The sequence below is a fragment of the Capsicum annuum genome, chromosome 12 (assembly GCF_002878395.1).
Source record: "Capsicum annuum cultivar UCD-10X-F1 chromosome 12, UCD10Xv1.1, whole genome shotgun sequence".
NCBI lineage: Eukaryota > Viridiplantae > Streptophyta > Magnoliopsida > Solanales > Solanaceae > Capsicum > Capsicum annuum.
Genome location: NC_061122.1, coordinates 52,628,670 through 52,645,637, shown reverse-complemented (window position 1 = coordinate 52,645,637; position 16,968 = coordinate 52,628,670). Strand labels below are relative to the sequence as shown.

Sequence of the window (16,968 nt, the reverse complement as noted above, 5' to 3'; positions counted from 1 at the left end):
TGGAAAAGCAGTAAATACCTTTCAGCAGAAAAATAATCGAAGGGGTCGGATCAGCCTAGGTTACTGAAAATTTGATTAGAAATGCTAATCTTGATTTTTCTTTTCAATCAACTAATGGGTAATCCCATGTCGATCATGTGTCTCCACAAAGATGCAGGTGCCTCAAATTTGAGATTAACAATATATCCTCCCATGTAAAGCCTATCAACTTTTTTGGTTATAAATGACTTGACGAAACAGCAATACAAGTTCCACATCCTTATAAACATCTAAATTGGTAATTCAGCGTCCTCTCTCGGACAGTGGAGTAGCATTGTATTTACTTCTCTTTCATGTTATGATGCGTACCCATTAGCATAAATATATACACTCAGACTGTGATGCATACACATTAGGTGTACGGATGCAAACTTAGATGACCAAACTAGATTGAAATCCCTAAATCAAGAGCTTTTGGCTTTTCTAGACAAGGAAAATCTTGACATGGGAGAACTAATATGATCCAGTATTAAGTGCTTGCGGAAGTAGTACTCAAAGCTGATGGCTTTCATTCAGATGGACCTTTCATTCAGATGTACGGGCAGTCTTAATTCCTAACAGCTGCCCAAAACCGGAAGCTTCAACATTGACAGGCTTATTATCTCTTTTCTTATCTTAAAAAAAAAAAAAAGAGAGAGAAAATAAGAGGAATTTTAGTCGCATATCAAGCAAACAATAAATGACTTGACGAAAAAAATTATTATTACTAAGATTTTGACAACTAGCTAACTAAAAAAGAGATCACATTACGAAAAAAAGACAACTAGCTACTAAGATTTTGACAAAATCTCTTTGTAGGCCGAGATAAATTGGATTGCCTCAGGTACATAAATAGAGTACAACTTGTTCCAACTCACAAAAATAGAGCACAAAATAAAGAACTCCCACCCATTTAAATTGCTTATCAACAAAAGAATTGTACAACATGGTACATGACTACATGCCCTCTAATGTACATCTCTTTTAGACAACAAAACTGCACTAAGTTCAGCTGCAAACAAAGTTGTGCAAATGAACAAATAAAAGGATGCCAAAATTTGCAGATCATCAACTCATCAGAACCTAATCACCTGTTGTGTCTTCAAGAATTCAGGCTGCCTCCTACTAAAGCTAAATTTGGCTGACAAAAATACCAAACTGAATATAATATACAACTGTATATGGTGCCACTAACTGCAAGAGGTCTCTTATTACATCAGTGGAAGGTAACCTCCTCCATGACCTTTCCTCAGGACAAGAGGTCCAGCGCTTTCAGGGATTTTATCGAATGCTCTATTGCACGCATCAACCACATCCGTAAACCCTGTTGCGATGGTTGCCAGTTGGTATCGCAACCTCAAGTCCCTAGTCCTTCTCAACAAACATCTGAATGATCTCCCCAGATATTTCGCCCATTCAGCTGGGAGCCCTCCCCCGGTCAACCACACTGAAAATTGTGATTGATCCCCTCTTGCAGCTACTTCAGCCCTATAAAATCTAGCAAGTTCAAGAAGCATTGAGGGTTGAAGGGGGAGCACAGCAACAAATTCAGCCACAAACTGTTCGACGAGCTCTGGTCTCAGCATTTGATTCCAAAGTACTAGAGCCCATTCACCTGGCTGGTTAAGGCCATAAGCTTCAGCAACTATTAGTGCTTCTTGGAAATGGGATTGTTCGACCAGTGCCCTCCGTGCATTAGTTTCAGACAGATAAATAAAGTGTAAGTCCGGCATCCGAATCTGAAGATAGAGAAGTGACGCCTGTGCACAACTTTGGCGTGTTTTGTTTCCAGCATCAATTGAAGAGTAAACTTCAGCAGCTTCAATGAAATACCGCATGGAAGCCAAGAGCTCATCAGTCTGATCCTTGTCAGAACGGAGGGACCACTCCTTACATGATTGTTGTGCTCGTGACTCCAAAAGAGAAGCAGTCTCATGTTTCATATCAAAATGGCTATAAACCTAAGGGGAAATAAAGAGGTTCATGTTATTTACTCTCAAAAGGTGCATTTTTACTGCTTTGAGGAAATGAAAACAATTTTGGGAGAGAAAGCAAAATGTGGTAAGGGAAAGGATAAAGCATCTATTGACATGAAATTGCACAGGTACAAACCATGGCAAATGCATCGAGATCATTGGGATTAAATTGCTTGAGTAATGTGAGAACAGCCATTCTGAATCCTCTTACTTCCTCGGCAGTGCCATCATTGGCATCGACAGCAGCTGAAAACTTCTGAAGAAGAAGATCGAGCTGACCATTTTCAATGAGGATACCAAGAATGAAATTAAGTGCATGGAAGTTCCCCACTCCGGTTATCAAGCGAGCTAAACATGGGAAATCACCCTCAGATACATAAGCCTCCACCTTTTTGAACGCAAGATCTACAAGAACATCAACTCCATCAAGGCATGCCGAGGACTTGTAGAAGTGGTGCGACAAAATGAGAAGCTCAACCTGAAGAGCAATTTTTGCAAAGAAAGGATGTGACTTCAGTTAGGCTGTAATACAAAAAACCGAAGAGCAAATAGCTCCCACATTACCAACTTATGTTGAACATGCAAACACTAACTTAGTAAGTCCATGGTATACAGAACAGGGCTTTCATGATGCTGACAAATGGATAATCATCTAAATGAGGATACACTTACTTCACAGGCATGCGGTATTCCTTGACAAGTGGCAACTAAACGCAGTAAAGCATGGCCAACTTCTGGTTCAGAGGGGCAAAGCTCAGCCCACTTCAAGAAATCAGAAAATCTCCACAATAACGGAGCAGGTCCCTCCTCTTTTTGAGATTCCATGTAACCTCCACGATGAGCTGCTAGCAAACCCTGTGATGAGATAACATTTGTAAACAAAGAGAATCATATACAACCTGAACTACATACTTTTCATATAGACAATAGCTTTGTTACTGAACAAGCCCTAATGTAACTTAACAAGTTTCTACAAATGCTCAAATTTGATGCCACCATATATTCAGGAATTTTAATTTTGAGTCTGTCCACATGCTCTCGGCAGAATCAAGAACAAAAGAAAATGTACCTTCAAAAATGATTCAGCAAGAATCTGAGCAATACTAGCTGCAGACATACAATGTGATTGAACTAAGAGCTTCGCTTCTTCAAAAGAATCTTGCGCTTTTAGAGAAAGCAATTGTAAGAGTTCAATAGGAGGCTTTTCAAATGCTTCTGAAAATGAAAGACCCAACACGTTTGCAGCCTTCACAACTGATATTATTCGCCTGCAAAGGCCCCGTCCCCTACCTTCAGTTAGGAGTAATGCAAAACTTTCCAGTACCTGAAGTGAAGCAAAGAATCAAGGACAACTGAAATTTCAAATGATAAAAGCTAAACCGAAGTTTGATCATAAATTGCAACATAACACAAGTGTGGCCCATTTTAATGTTAGGTGGAGCACCAGTTGAAAGAATGTCAAATTAAACATTACGTGTTGATAAGCACCTTAAGGCGCTGAAATTATTTTTTTTAAAAAAAAGCAGTTATGTGTTTGGATTACAACTGAAACTAATAATAACCACTTGATGTGTGTGGTAAAAAAATGTTGATAAGCTATTCTTTTGGTAAAATGAATAAAATATACTTTAATCTTTTTTACAAAACATTATAAATTTAAAAGTACCTTTGTAAGGAAAAGGACTAATGAGGACTATGGAACAGAGAGGAGGTTACAGGTTTTGTTTTGGAAAAGGTATTTTGATAATTAAAAAAATAAATAAATAAATAAGACAAAAAAATTAAGGATAAAATGAAAAAATATTGGACAAACTAAAAGTGCTTATAAGCTGAAAATCATAAGTTAGGGTGACCAACTTATGGCTTTTGACTTAAAAGTACTTTGAATGTTTACCAAACGAGTAGATAAGCCAAAAGGTGTTTATAAGCCAGTTGACCAGCTATAAGCTGAGCGAAACACCCTTCATTGTAGAAAGAGGTAAGCCAAGATGAACATATGATCTTCCTCTATCCTCCTTTTTCGCCTTTTCTCCTTCCACCCACCTCCTTCCGCTCTCATCACCGAGCCTTCCAGTTTTCGTGTTGAAATAAATGCGCACTTCCAGCTCTGGAACCTCAGAGCAATTTGATAAATGCCAAGTATTGTATAGTAGTCCGAATGGTCAATGCAGAAATGATCAGGGAAAGAGGGATATGAAGGACGGTCAAATATATTTTTGTGTCAACCTAACCGATCTGGACCTAAAAAAAATAAACAGAGGAGATACAACCAAATGGGTACCTGGAGAGGATCAATCACGTGTTGACTAGGGAAAAGATGGTATGACTGCATAACAGAACGAAGTTCACCATCGAGCACCAATATCGATACTTTGTTGTTTGGGGTGGCAATTGCAGCAAGCTTTAGGGCAGCATCCACGAGTTTAAATTCAGGTGGTATGCAATCTGGAGATAATTTATGTTGAAGCTGTCGGGAAGCCGCAATTTGTCCAAATTCCAGAAGTGAAAGGACAGCCAGTTCTAGCTCTGCAGGTCCAACTCTTTCCTCCCACTTCGAGAAAGTTGCTTCTATTTTAAGGTTTTCATCAGGTAGCTGTGAATCCTCCTTCATATTAGTATTAAAGGAGCCAATTTCAGGCTCATTACTTCTGTCCACTGGATCAGCTAAAGACTTTCTTGAGGGCACAAAACCTTTGGCTCTCCTTTTAACTTTTGCACTGCCCAAAATGGTACCTGAGCTAGAATCTGATATCTGAGAGGTCTTGAGATGTGATTGGTTACTTTCCCTTGTATCGTTCCTCTCACCTGATTTGATTCTCACTGAGTTAATGTGGTTATCCATTTTCGTAATAATGCTTGCAGTTCGGTCAATAATGTTAGGCCCTTTGCAATTTGCAGGTTCACGACTAGAAAGGGTAACCTCTCCCTCGCTTATCACTTGAGTCTCTGATTCAACAGCCAGTAGCCATGCTCTAGTTTCAATTTCTCTCAAAAGATGTAAGGGACAAACCCTGATACATTTTTCCAAGAGTCATATCAAGAGGTATTAAAAGTGAATATGGTAAATAGAGGAGCCAGTAAAACACTTACGGACTGCATTGAGTAATCATCCCACTTAACCACTGTAGAGAAAGCAACAATAGTTCATGAAGCTCTCTGGCTGGGAGATCTTTCTCCGCTGCCTCTGCATGCTTGAGGAAAAATAATCCTGCCTACACATAAAGGTTCACCGCACCCGGATAAGGAAATTAAATAAGTCACAACAGCAATAATCACGTGAAAAAGCATCCATACAAACCAGCACCCCACCCAAAAAGAAAAATCTTTTCAACTAACAGCAAGAGAAATAGAGAACAAACTTCGCATATTTGAAAATAAACAAAACAGAAGGGTAGGTTGATGTCAAATCTGTCTCACAATGTAACTAAAGTACCTGCAATGGTGGAAAGGAATATCTAAGAAAGAGAGTCTGGCAGTGACCCCATAAAGCAGCCCTTTCTTCCGTAACATCCCAAAGAAACTCCTTCCACTCCGCAACCATGGACTCAGCCTTCATGCATGAACAAAAACACAGGGAGAGAAGGAGAGACTAAGAGGAACAGATTGATAAATAGTTTGCAGTTATGATTCAACTACAATGAAAAAGCTATACAAAAGATAAAGTATGGACAAATATTTAAATAACAACAGCAGATTGCTAGATAAGGTAAATACATTATATAATTTCTATATAATAGAAATCATACAAATGAAGAAACACCAAAGGAACAAAAAATTGCACCACCCAAGATAGCACGTATGACATGACACTGTCCAGATGGAGATCAATGATATCTCTAGGTAGATTATAGTTAAAAGACCTTAAGACAAAATACTGAGAGCCGAGGAAATTAAGAACCATGGGCACAAGAGATATTCAGAAAGTAAGAATTATGGAACATGTATTGTTTTTTTTTGTGTGATAACCGTGGTGTCCGGGCCAGCTTGCGCGCGCCTCGACTAATTCCACGGGATACCTGCCACCTCCCACCAGCAACAGGCACCAGGTAACTCTGTCCACCAAGGCTAGAAAAGATGGGAAGAAATCACTTAGTGTTTGTCTCTGTTGGGAGACCTCATGGTGTTCAACCCAACTTCATTGAACCATGAACCTTTCACCTAGTGTTTGTCTCTGATGGAACATGTATTGTCCATGATACTTCTCTAAGAATTTGACTGATTAATGCTCTACAAGTCTTTTTTTCCTGTTTTAAATAGCCCATCCAGCATTTAGTATTACAATTGTATTCACGTGGTCGTTCAGTAGCAATTTAAGCTTTTAACTTCCAAGTTCCGAATGTGGTACAGAAAATGTTGCATCTAACATTAGGCGCATAATCATAGTTCATTAATATAAGAAATAAGTGATCTTCACAAGCAAGATAGTCCTTTTCCCATTGCCCTCGACCCCAAAGACATTGACTTGATTTAATTTTGAATAGCATACTGAACTATGATCAAACAGATATTTGATACAAGTTGTTCTACATTTTTAATAAAGTCATCCTTTTCTTTTGGAAGTATTTCCATATGTTCATGTCATCATGAAGATCTTTAACAAAAGTCTCATCTGACTTTTAAGCCAAATAAGACTTTAGAGCATAGAGTTCGATGTTTTTCCCCAATTCGTACAGGAGACCTTTGATGTCTCTACAAACTAGAATAGTGTTGCTTAAACTAACAGAAAAATGGCTGAGACAGAGATGCACCACTCTCTGTAAAAGCCATCACAATCTTAGATCGACTCCCATGTCTAATCATGTCTCGCATCTTTTATTTTCCCCAAAATTAGAAGCGGACAGCACATTTCACTAGGTTAATTTTTTCTAAAATTCCACTCATGTGAATGCATACATTTGTTCTTTCATCAGTCAGTCAAGAAATAAAATCAGTACCGCTTTACTATATTCTTGCCCCCCCCCCGGTCGAGAGAAGCAAGCATAGGATTTCCTATATCCTTTCTTTGCGTGAAATAGCTCCTTTCATCTTGAATCAATTTATTACCATAGAAATCTGCTTCTGATACTATGTAAGAGATTTATTTGATAAATGACACAATGTAAGACTATTGCGCATCAGAACTTCTATGTCTTCACCGACTCAATAAAGAAAACACTTGAAATGAATCCTTTGTCCTATGCTATAGGACACAAAAGGGTAGTTTGGAAAATGGACTAATAGCCTGTTTGGCTATGCTTATTCTTTCCCAAAAGCGCTTATTTTTTTTTCTAAAAAGTGCTATGTTTAAAAAGTGAGGTGTTTGGCCAAGCTTTTGAGAGAAATAAGTGTTTCTAGGGAATGGCAGAAGTTGTTTTTTGGAAGCTAAAAAAGTAGCTTCCTCCAAAAAGCACTTTTTCTAGAAAGGCTAAAAGCACTTTTGAATAAAATGCACTTAAAAGCACTTTTAAAAAGCTTGGTCAAATACTAATTGCTATTGCTGCTCAAAAGTGCTTTTTAAATTTGTAGATCAAACACAAACTACTTCTCACCAAAAGTGCTTTTCCAAAAAGCACTCTTAGAATAAGCACTTTTCAAAATAAGTTGATTTTAGAAGCTTGGCCAAACAGGCTATAATTGTGCAGGCAGTCGAATAGAGAAATTATTATTAGGTAAAAAGGATTGTTATACAGTGAACAAACTACAAGGATGGTTGATCTGGGAAAGAAACAGAACAAAGTTTTCCAAAAAAAAAAATTGCTTAGCTATTTTGTGCTGCGGATGTTAATTGAATGTACCTTAAAAAAGGAACACAGCCACGGAGAAAATCCTAACTCACAGAAAAAAACCAGCTCTAGAAGAATGATGTTTGAATTAAAAACTGACAAGAGGAAAGAGAGCCCTAAATAGAAAGAGGAATACCTGTGTTTCAGTAACATGGTGTGTTGCAGATTTCCAAGACCCACCACTGGCCTCTAAATGCTTAGCCCAATTGCGTGCCTGTTCCCAGTGTCCATGCTCCTCTAAAGCTGTTAAAAGTGAAGCATCATCTAGGGGCTCGTTTCCAAGATGTAGGCCATCATTTTTGCGAAGAGAAGGTTCTGCCAAATTTACTTTCCAGTAGAGTCGTTGATAAGATATTGCTGCAGAACCTCCATCGCCAAAATCAGTGGCAGCGAGGAGGTGTAATAAGCATCTTTTTTCATAAGGTGAAGGACATCTTGAGAGCATCGCATTAGCAGCTTTTGCAGCAGTAGAACTTATCCATAAACATCCAATTTTCCCTTCTTTTGCAGCTTGTGTGTACACATGAGATTCTTCCTTAATTCTAGCAGAAAAGGATCCCAGATGAGCTGATGCTTCAGAGAGGCGCATTTGTGAAAATGCCTGGAAATGAAACAGCAAGGTTTGGGGTATATGGAATTAGACAACTGTTGTTATATTCACGAAATATGTGTGTGTTACAAAATGAAACGACTTAGTTACACCCAATGTTATACGCACTAGGAACAGCTCTGATGTTGTATTATTTTTATTTAGGTATCTGCCAGAAACAAATGACATTGTTACACACGAAAGGAAGCAACAACACTTCCGTTCTGATTTAGAATTAATTATTTAAGTGTCTGCCAGACGCTAATGAGATTGTGCACCAACATTTAGTTCTGTTCTTATATTAAAGTCTGGAGTTACATGAGATAATAACTTTAAATAATAAAGGGAATCCTTTATATAAAACTAAGAAAGTAAATTCTTGATCATCTGCCTGACAACTATAGCATGCAGCTCTCTCGTAACACAAAAAAGGTGGAAAATGAAAAAAAAAAATGAGAAGTGTTAACAGCTAGTCAGGTCAGTCGGAGCAAGTTTGTCTTGTTGCAATCTAAGGAAACAAAAGGGTGTTACTCATTGCTAGTTACTGCCCAAGGAGATGAAGAGGTTCTTTGGGTTTTAGTATGTCCTAGTTCTGGTAATTGGTAGTCTTTCTTCGATAGTTTAGGCTACATATAAAAAACATGAGCAGCTGTACAATGAACTACTCATGCCAAGATGTATTTGGCACTATTAAAGTACATGACCATCTCATCAAAAAGCTTAAGGGGTCATTTGGTAGGATGCATTAGAAAAAATAGTGTAGTCAATAACTTTGTGTATTACTAAAACCTTGTTTCGTACACATTTTTACCAAGCATTAGTTATACACTATGTTTGGTATTATGTTATGTATAACTAATGCATGGCAAACCAAGGTATTAGCAATGCAGGGGTTTTTAATGCATGCTTTATCATGGTTAATGACACAATTGTCCCTCAAAATCTTTTCCATATCCTTTCCACCGTATTTGTGGATTTGTTTAAAAATTATGCAATAAATGTTATTTTTAATACATAAAACCAAAGAGTGCATAAGAAATTATCTCAAAATAACTAATACCATCATTACTAATACAACCTATTCAACACTACTCTTACACCCTACCAAACGATCCCTAAGTTGTGAGAGATAACACTTCATATATTCTCGACAACGCCCTCTCACGTGCGGGCCTAGTTCTTTTTCATGGCCAAGCACATGAGCAATTGTTTTGATAAAGGGTGACGACGAGACTCGAACGCAGGATCTCTGCCTTCTTTGGTACCACTCTTTGGTACCATGTTAAAGTGTGTGACCATCTACTCTAAAAGTTCAGAGCACACTTTATTAACCCAATTATTATATTCTCAACTGGCACCATTACAACTGCCAATATTGTGCTTTCAATATGGCAAACAAGGAAAGACAGCAAGAACAATGATGAGACGTTTAACACCAGTCAATTTGAAGCTAAAAGAATTTTCAGCAGTGTGAAGATACTGGAGTAATGCTTCTTCATTTCAAAAAGGTATGTGTGCTTGACATCAATGGTACAACATACCTGAAGAGCTCGGATAAAAGGTAAGAGCGAACATGAAGGAAGAAACATTTCAAAAGCCCTGAGTAGAGGAAGGAACAAATGTTGTTCACAAAGTACAGCAACCATTCTAGACAAAGAACCAGCCACTTCATCGGAGTCATGTGAAACTTTCTCGACCTGATCAACTTGCTTTTCACATTCCTCTCCAGCAGTCATGTCTTGAATTCTCACATTCCCGTCTACCTTTTGTACATCAGTCATTGTGAAAACTAAGGAATGCACTGACACAGGCTCCAAGAGCCGCCTACGCTTTGGGTTTTTGCGATTATAATGAACTATGGGAGCTTTAGAAGATGCAGGTAGCGAATTTGTGGATTCCACAGCAGCCCCGACATTGTTTGCAATCTGGGAAGCGGCATTATTAACCTTGATGGCTGATGTTTCCCTGTAAAAGATGTCCATGGGAAATAAAATTCCAAAAAGTGTTTTGAGTGTATGCAGAAGAAGGTAGAACTTTTTTAATTAATTTAATCTAAGAGAAACCTAAGTTATGATGGCAACCTTGCTGCAGTTATTTCTAGCCAAACTGTCAGGCAAGACAATGAAGAGACATCTGGAAAACAGGAGGCAATTGCAGCCAAAAGTGACCAGCATAAATTCTTTGCTTGCAGGAGAAGAGCTTCTCCAGGCCTTGCTTGCCTCTCGCATTTGGCGATAATTCCAAATAGTTCGGCAGGTGAATACATATTTTCATCTGGAAATGATGTCCCATTCTTCTTTTCTCCTGTATCTGAACTTGAAGAAGAGCTAAATTTCTTCCTTGATTGTACACTCTTCAGAATTGTTAGTATGTGGGATTTTAGACGTGCATCACCAAACTCCTTTAGTGCCTGACGTATAGCAGATAAATCAAGTGAGGCGAAATTATGAGTTAGCAACAAAAGGTCTTCTCCACTTTCTAAAATAAAACTAAAAGGAGAAAATTGTAGCAGTAACAATTTAGCAAAGGGAATATGTAGTGAGTGCTAAGAAATGGACATTGGACCTAGCTCAACCCAACTAGCTCTTGAAGAGATCGCCCAAGACCATATAACAAAACCAATACAACTGATATGAGACTTGTAACATGCCCAAGACTGACATCTGGACCGTGCACAGTATTACATGATGCTCCAACATCGGATAAGCCCATTCCAATTATCAAAACTGGAATGGATCTGGTCTTGATAAAATGATTAAAAAATGGAGTTTAGGCCTGACTCAATGCCAAAAGCCAGTTCAAGAGGTGACGATGGTGTAGTGAGCATGGATGGGCAGTGCTATTATATGGTCTTGCGCAATCCTCACCTTGTGCTAGCTTAAGACGTGAAGATTACCCAAGAACATATAAGGAGACAACAGCCCATTTGCTCCACCAACATGGGAAACGTAACAGTGATAATAGATATGAAGCTTACTACTTCCATCACTGCCTCCAAGGTGTAGCCTCCAATTTGAGCTTCTGAGAGAAAACCAACCTGGCAAAAAAAGAAACACACATAAATAGTCCATAGCAAGAAAACAAATAAGTTCAGCAATGATGTAAATAAGCTCATACCCAGTCATTGTCTCTTGCTAATAAAGCAAGATACCTAGTGCTCACAGGAAGTTGATGTGCCTGACAAAATGTTGTCACCAAATTCCAGTGTTCGCTTGCAGCTTTTTGCTGAGACCTCAGTTCAACTCCATTGCCGTTACCAGTTAACAACCAAGATCCACATGTCACTCCATCAGCTGATGAAGGAAGACTTGATGTTTCCAAATGTTGCAGAACAAATATGAGAGCTCGAGATGGCTGTCTGTCAGAGGTTGTTAACTGGCCACTTTTTTGAATAGTTTGATTGAACCAATCATTCTGGCAATAATAATCTGCCAATCCTCGTGCTAGAGATTCAGTGATATTATTCTGACGAGTATTTGAATGAAATGAAGAACCCCTGGGGGAAAGTTGCTGAAGGTGATTGGAACAAGGGCCCGATTTATTAAAGGAAGCTATTCTTCTCAAAGCCGCAACATCAATTTGGAGTGTACCAGGAGATAGACCACACAACTCCAATAGAAGAACACAAGATGCCACCAACACTGAATCAGTGAAATGCACTATGGCAAGGGGCACAACCTAAATATGGAAACCAACAATTGCTTAAGAGGAATAAAAATAAAAACATGTTATCATCAGAATGTCTGAGTGTTCTTGCATGTACAATTCAGCTTCTTTTATAAAAGTCTCTAACACATAATGGACTATTTTATCATTGGACTCTTTTCTTTCAGCAATTCGTAGTCCAGCCTAATAAAAAGTGGTCTTCAAGTGCACCTCAACCAAAGAGCATCATATAGAGAAGGTGCATCTTCTAAATATTTATGTTCTTTCTGTTAGAATTTGAGTAGGAATAGGAATAGCATATAGAATTCTACTTGGAAAAGAATCATAATATAGTGACCTATTTATAAATAGGGTCTTCGTGTAACCATGTAGATACAACACTTCAATAATATTCTTTTCTTATATTTCTCACATCTAGACCCCACTAGATGGGAATACACTGGATATGTTGTCGTATATTTCTCACATGGTATCAAAGCCTCTGCGATCTTGGCAGAGTGTCAAGGAGCTTCCGCAGCCGACCCATATATGCCGCTCGTCTGGCCAATGATATGTTAGCAAAAGTTGGGCCACCGTGTATCTTTCCGGCGACTATTTTCTCTTATATGATTTATGTAGCACCGTGCATCTTTCGGGTGACTACTTTATCATATCTAATTTGCGTAGCACCATACATCTTTCCGAACTATTTCTCATATTTAATTTGTGTAGTACCGTGCATCTTTTCGGATTACTTTCTCATATCTGAGTTGCATAGCACCGTGCGTCTTTCCGGTCACTCCTCAGATTTGATTTACGCAATTCTGTACGTCTTTCCGATGACTCCACAGATCTGATTTTGTAGGGTCGTGTCATCATTCCGACCCTACTCGTATAATCTTTCTTTTCCAGTAGGGTTGTGTCATCATTCTGACCCTACCCATATAATTTCTAATTTTTAGTTGGGTCGTGCCGTCATTCCAACCCTACCCATATAATTTTCCTATCAATATAATATTTCCTCTGATTGTGACCACTTTTCAACCGTCAAATCTAATAATCTGGCACATGAGCATGTTCAAGACAGTTTTTTGGTGACTTTCTTATTTAAGATCTACTCATCTCTTGATTTCGAGATGACCATATATTTTATACTAGTTTCTGGAAATTAGACGTTTACTACTTCTCCGACCACTTTATATATTTATTCCTTTTCAACTGAGATCTCCCAGTCAGAGCAGTCCTTACCAGTTTTCTTGCAGTAATCTTCACCAAGTCCCTCACTGATCTCGTATCAATTACATCCATTACAAGTTTGGTATATATGCCTTGTATGCACCAGCTTGAGGGGGAGTATTAGAACTTGAGTAGGACTAGAAATAGCATATAGAATTCTACTTGGAAAAGAATTATAATGTAGTATCCTATTTGAAAAAGGATTGAAATGTAGTGTCTATAAATAGGGTCTCCATGTAATCATGTAGATACAACAATTCAATAATATTCTTCTCTTTTATTTCTCACATAATGTACATTCATCTAAGGATAGCTCTCATATAGTTAGTTCTTCTTACTTTTTACTACCTTGAAGCATAAATAAAATACTTTACAAGAAGCTCGAAGGGAAAAAAGACCCAAGACAAAAGATATGAAAGCAAAACTATTTGACTATAATTTTGATTCAAATGAAACCAACTACGAACTATTATTATCAAGTATTTTCACTAACATGCTCTGTCACAGAGGTGGCAGTGGGTGCATCTTGAAGTCATTCACATGAGAATTCTCAAAATTCTTTCAATTATACAATAGGATCCTTTAGAACTTTACTATGATTTATGATGCTGAAAGAGCAAAACAACACTTCAAGAACTGTAGTTAAAAGGGAGATTTTTCCCTGTATACTAACAAGGTATTTCAGTTTTCACACATGACTATGAAAGGACAACAGAAGTAGATATATGGCTGATATGAATGAAATTAGAAAAAGATGAATGCCAGTTTGGTAATTGATTAGAAGAAAATGATCCCTTACGGATGAAAGAAACAACTGTTCGCTCTGTGTAATAGGTAAAAGAAGCATCTGCACATCTGACTGGATGTTTGATTGTCCTTGCACTGGATTCTCATGCTGCCTACGTGAACTTTCTGACTTCAACTTTTGAACTCTATTTGACAGCAGCTGATTAAATGCTGCCAATGCACGCCCACGATGCAAATGGTGCTCAATTCCAACTCTAGATTCCTAAAGCCAGAAAGTGACTTGGGTTAGGGATGATACATGATAGATGAGAATGCACGGGAGAAAGAATAGAAGTCTATTTCATAATGATTTTTCCTAAGCTATTGGATGTTTAAACAGCACATATATACATTCTAAATTAGGAAAGAAATGAAGACTATTTAATTTATCTAAATAACTCAAGACTACACAACTAAAAATAAACATCTCCCTAGTTGATTCTACAGAGTGTTATACAAATTTTTCTTCATACTAAATATAATTATATGGGCAAAACATTGAAAATTTGCAATTAATTGAAAATACAACAACAACAACGTACCCAGTAATTGAAAATACATGAACTAATAACAATATCAAAAAGTTCCAAAAGACAACATTTTAAATTTCTAATTCAGATTAGTGATAAAAATAAATTTATAATTTCACATAACAATTACTAATATATTCATCCATAAAGATTCCTTAAACATTAGTAGATCAATTCTTCTTCTATATTTACTGTTTAGTGGTCTCCCTTAAGATAAGAGCATGTGAACGTTGAGTTGTATGTAGTACCTATACTAAATGGCCAATTAAGTGATGGAAAGCACCTCGCTTGAGTTGCACTGAGGATTAAGCACGCCTCAAGCAGGCCTGGTTCTTTTATGGGCAAGCACGTAAAATCTTTTTTTGACCATAGGTAGCAGTGAGACTTGAATGCAGAACAATTGGGAGATGACACTAATATCTCAAGAAGTTGACATTAGTAAATGATCACAGAAGCATTACTCGCCTTTAATGAAGAATCATACAGCTCCTCTTCAATGTGTTTCTGTATGGCAACTTCCCAGGACAAGGGACTGATGTCAGAAGGAACGATGTCCCTCAGCAGAGAGGGATCATCCACCGGCAAATCTGCAATTGATTGCCAACCAAGTGGGCCCTACCGTAACAGAATATCACAACCAAACATGAAATAGGCACATTAACAAATTTGATTATTAGAGTTTGTTATAGTTAAACTTAGAAACTGCCAAAGGTTGACTATTGTCTCCATAGTATACAGTAGTTGGAAGATCCTATTTTGCTTTCCATCTCATGAAACCTTTTAATGAGTACAAGTGACTAAGTTAAACAACAACAGAAGTTTCATAGACAACCTGCACATAAAGCTGAATTAATCTCCGGACAGCCTTAGGGAACCAGCATGGAAGCATCTGCGAGAGTGAAGTATCATGTGCTGAAGAGAAGAACACGTTCTCGCGCCAATTCAAATAGTCTAATAAATCAGAATAACCAAACACTGCAGAAGACACATACCTAATAAGGAAAATATCATATATCATAATCCGATAAAAGTGCAACTTTGGTTGGGCTTATGTGATTGCCATCACTAGAGAACTTCTTGAGGTCCTTCCAGGTGGCAAGCAAATTTAGGGGCACAAACCTAGAGATATTGAAAAGTAGCAACTTACGTTTCGGTTTAGGACCTATACTGCTGCAAGTTGGATCTTGTCCAAAACATGCTGCATTTAGTGCACGCCACAAAGTAGGAAAGCGCTGGAGGAATGGCCTAAGATTCTCCAATGTACACTGTACAGAACTATATAGCCTGTTCACACTACCACTGCTCAAGCAATCTTGAATTGGAATTGGAGCATACATCAACGTGGCCAAAGCTACCATTTCTCCTGCTCCTTCCGCGATGTCATCAACAGTATGTATTACATCGTCTATCTCTATGGTGTTGAGACTGTTACCAGCAACTAAATTATGTGATACAACAGCACGGGCATTAGAGAATGATGCTTCATACTCTTTTCCCTTGACCCGTTGCAACAGCAACCACTTGGCCCATTGGTTATCTCCCTGATGATAATATAGAAATAAACAAGGTTAATGAATTGGGTTATCAATCAGGAAAAAAGATAGTTCAAAAGTAACATCGTCAATCAAAAAGAGACAGTTCTAAAAAACAATAAATCTTTTTACAGGAAATCAGCAATTAAGGACAAAGCATAATTTAAGGCTTCTTAGAATGGAAGGGAATAAAAGACCTCAATGGAACAAGGTGAAAAGGAATGAAAATTCTGAAAAATGTAACTAGATGCCCACTAGTCAATGACTTGAGAACTACCATACTGTTTGACCTCCCACTAGTATTTTCATTTAGACATGATTTATATTACACGTAGTAGAAAATAGTGGAGCTCTCTGATCAGGTGCACCCTGAAGCACTGCACCACCATCCAGGGAGGCTTATAATAGCATATAGCTTCCCTAATATAAACCACCTGGGAGTAGTTAGGAGAATAGAGGAGATGCACAGATGCCCCAATGTGGAGGTGTAAGAGGTTCGCTATGGATGGTTTCAGAAGAGCTGGAAGTAGACCAAAGAAGTACTAAGGAGAGTTGATTAGATAGGACATGACGATGTTTCAGCTTGACGAGGATGTGAGCTTAGATAGGTAGGTTGTGGAGGACACGGATTAGGGTGGAAGGTTAGTACTTAGGTAGTAGAGCATTGTTTCACTTATCTTTCCAGACTAGTGGTCGTAGTTGATAAAGAAATAGACCTTGGGCCTAACTCAACCTCAAAAGCTAGCTCATGAGGGGAGGATTGCCCAAGACCATATAAGGAAACCAAGGACTCTTTAACCCACCGATGTGGGACTCCAACACCCCCCGCACGCCCAGGGCTGGACATCTGGAGCGTGGACAATAAAAGACGGGGGGCCCAACATCGGAAACAAT

The 16,968-nt window shown here is 38.2% G+C and overlaps 1 protein-coding gene across 7 annotated transcripts in view; it reads right to left on the bottom strand.

Annotated features, from left to right (window-relative positions):
* Window positions 1-913: 913 nt before the first annotated feature.
* LOC107850260 overlaps window positions 914-16,968 on the bottom strand; it is a 65,160-nt gene continuing 49,105 nt past the window's right edge. For all 7 annotated transcript variants that reach the window (XM_047401781.1, XM_016694666.2, XM_047401782.1 and 4 more), the window contains 16 exons: window positions 15,690-16,083; window positions 15,375-15,517; window positions 15,008-15,157; window positions 14,026-14,235; window positions 11,463-12,023; window positions 11,323-11,382; window positions 10,427-10,755; window positions 9,887-10,310; window positions 7,893-8,357; window positions 5,428-5,544; window positions 5,085-5,206; window positions 4,276-5,005; window positions 3,064-3,318; window positions 2,667-2,849; window positions 2,131-2,472; window positions 914-1,979 (listed from right to left, as the gene is read on the bottom strand). In XM_047401781.1, coding sequence (XP_047257737.1) covers window positions 1,230-1,979; window positions 2,131-2,472; window positions 2,667-2,849; window positions 3,064-3,318; window positions 4,276-5,005; window positions 5,085-5,206; window positions 5,428-5,544; window positions 7,893-8,357; window positions 9,887-10,310; window positions 10,427-10,755; window positions 11,323-11,382; window positions 11,463-12,023; window positions 14,026-14,235; window positions 15,008-15,157; window positions 15,375-15,517; window positions 15,690-16,083 — 5,235 coding nt within the window. In that variant the 3' untranslated portion in view covers window positions 914-1,229. The remainder of the gene's footprint in view (window positions 1,980-2,130; window positions 2,473-2,666; window positions 2,850-3,063; window positions 3,319-4,275; window positions 5,006-5,084; window positions 5,207-5,427; window positions 5,545-7,892; window positions 8,358-9,886; window positions 10,311-10,426; window positions 10,756-11,322; window positions 11,383-11,462; window positions 12,024-14,025; window positions 14,236-15,007; window positions 15,158-15,374; window positions 15,518-15,689; window positions 16,084-16,968) is intronic.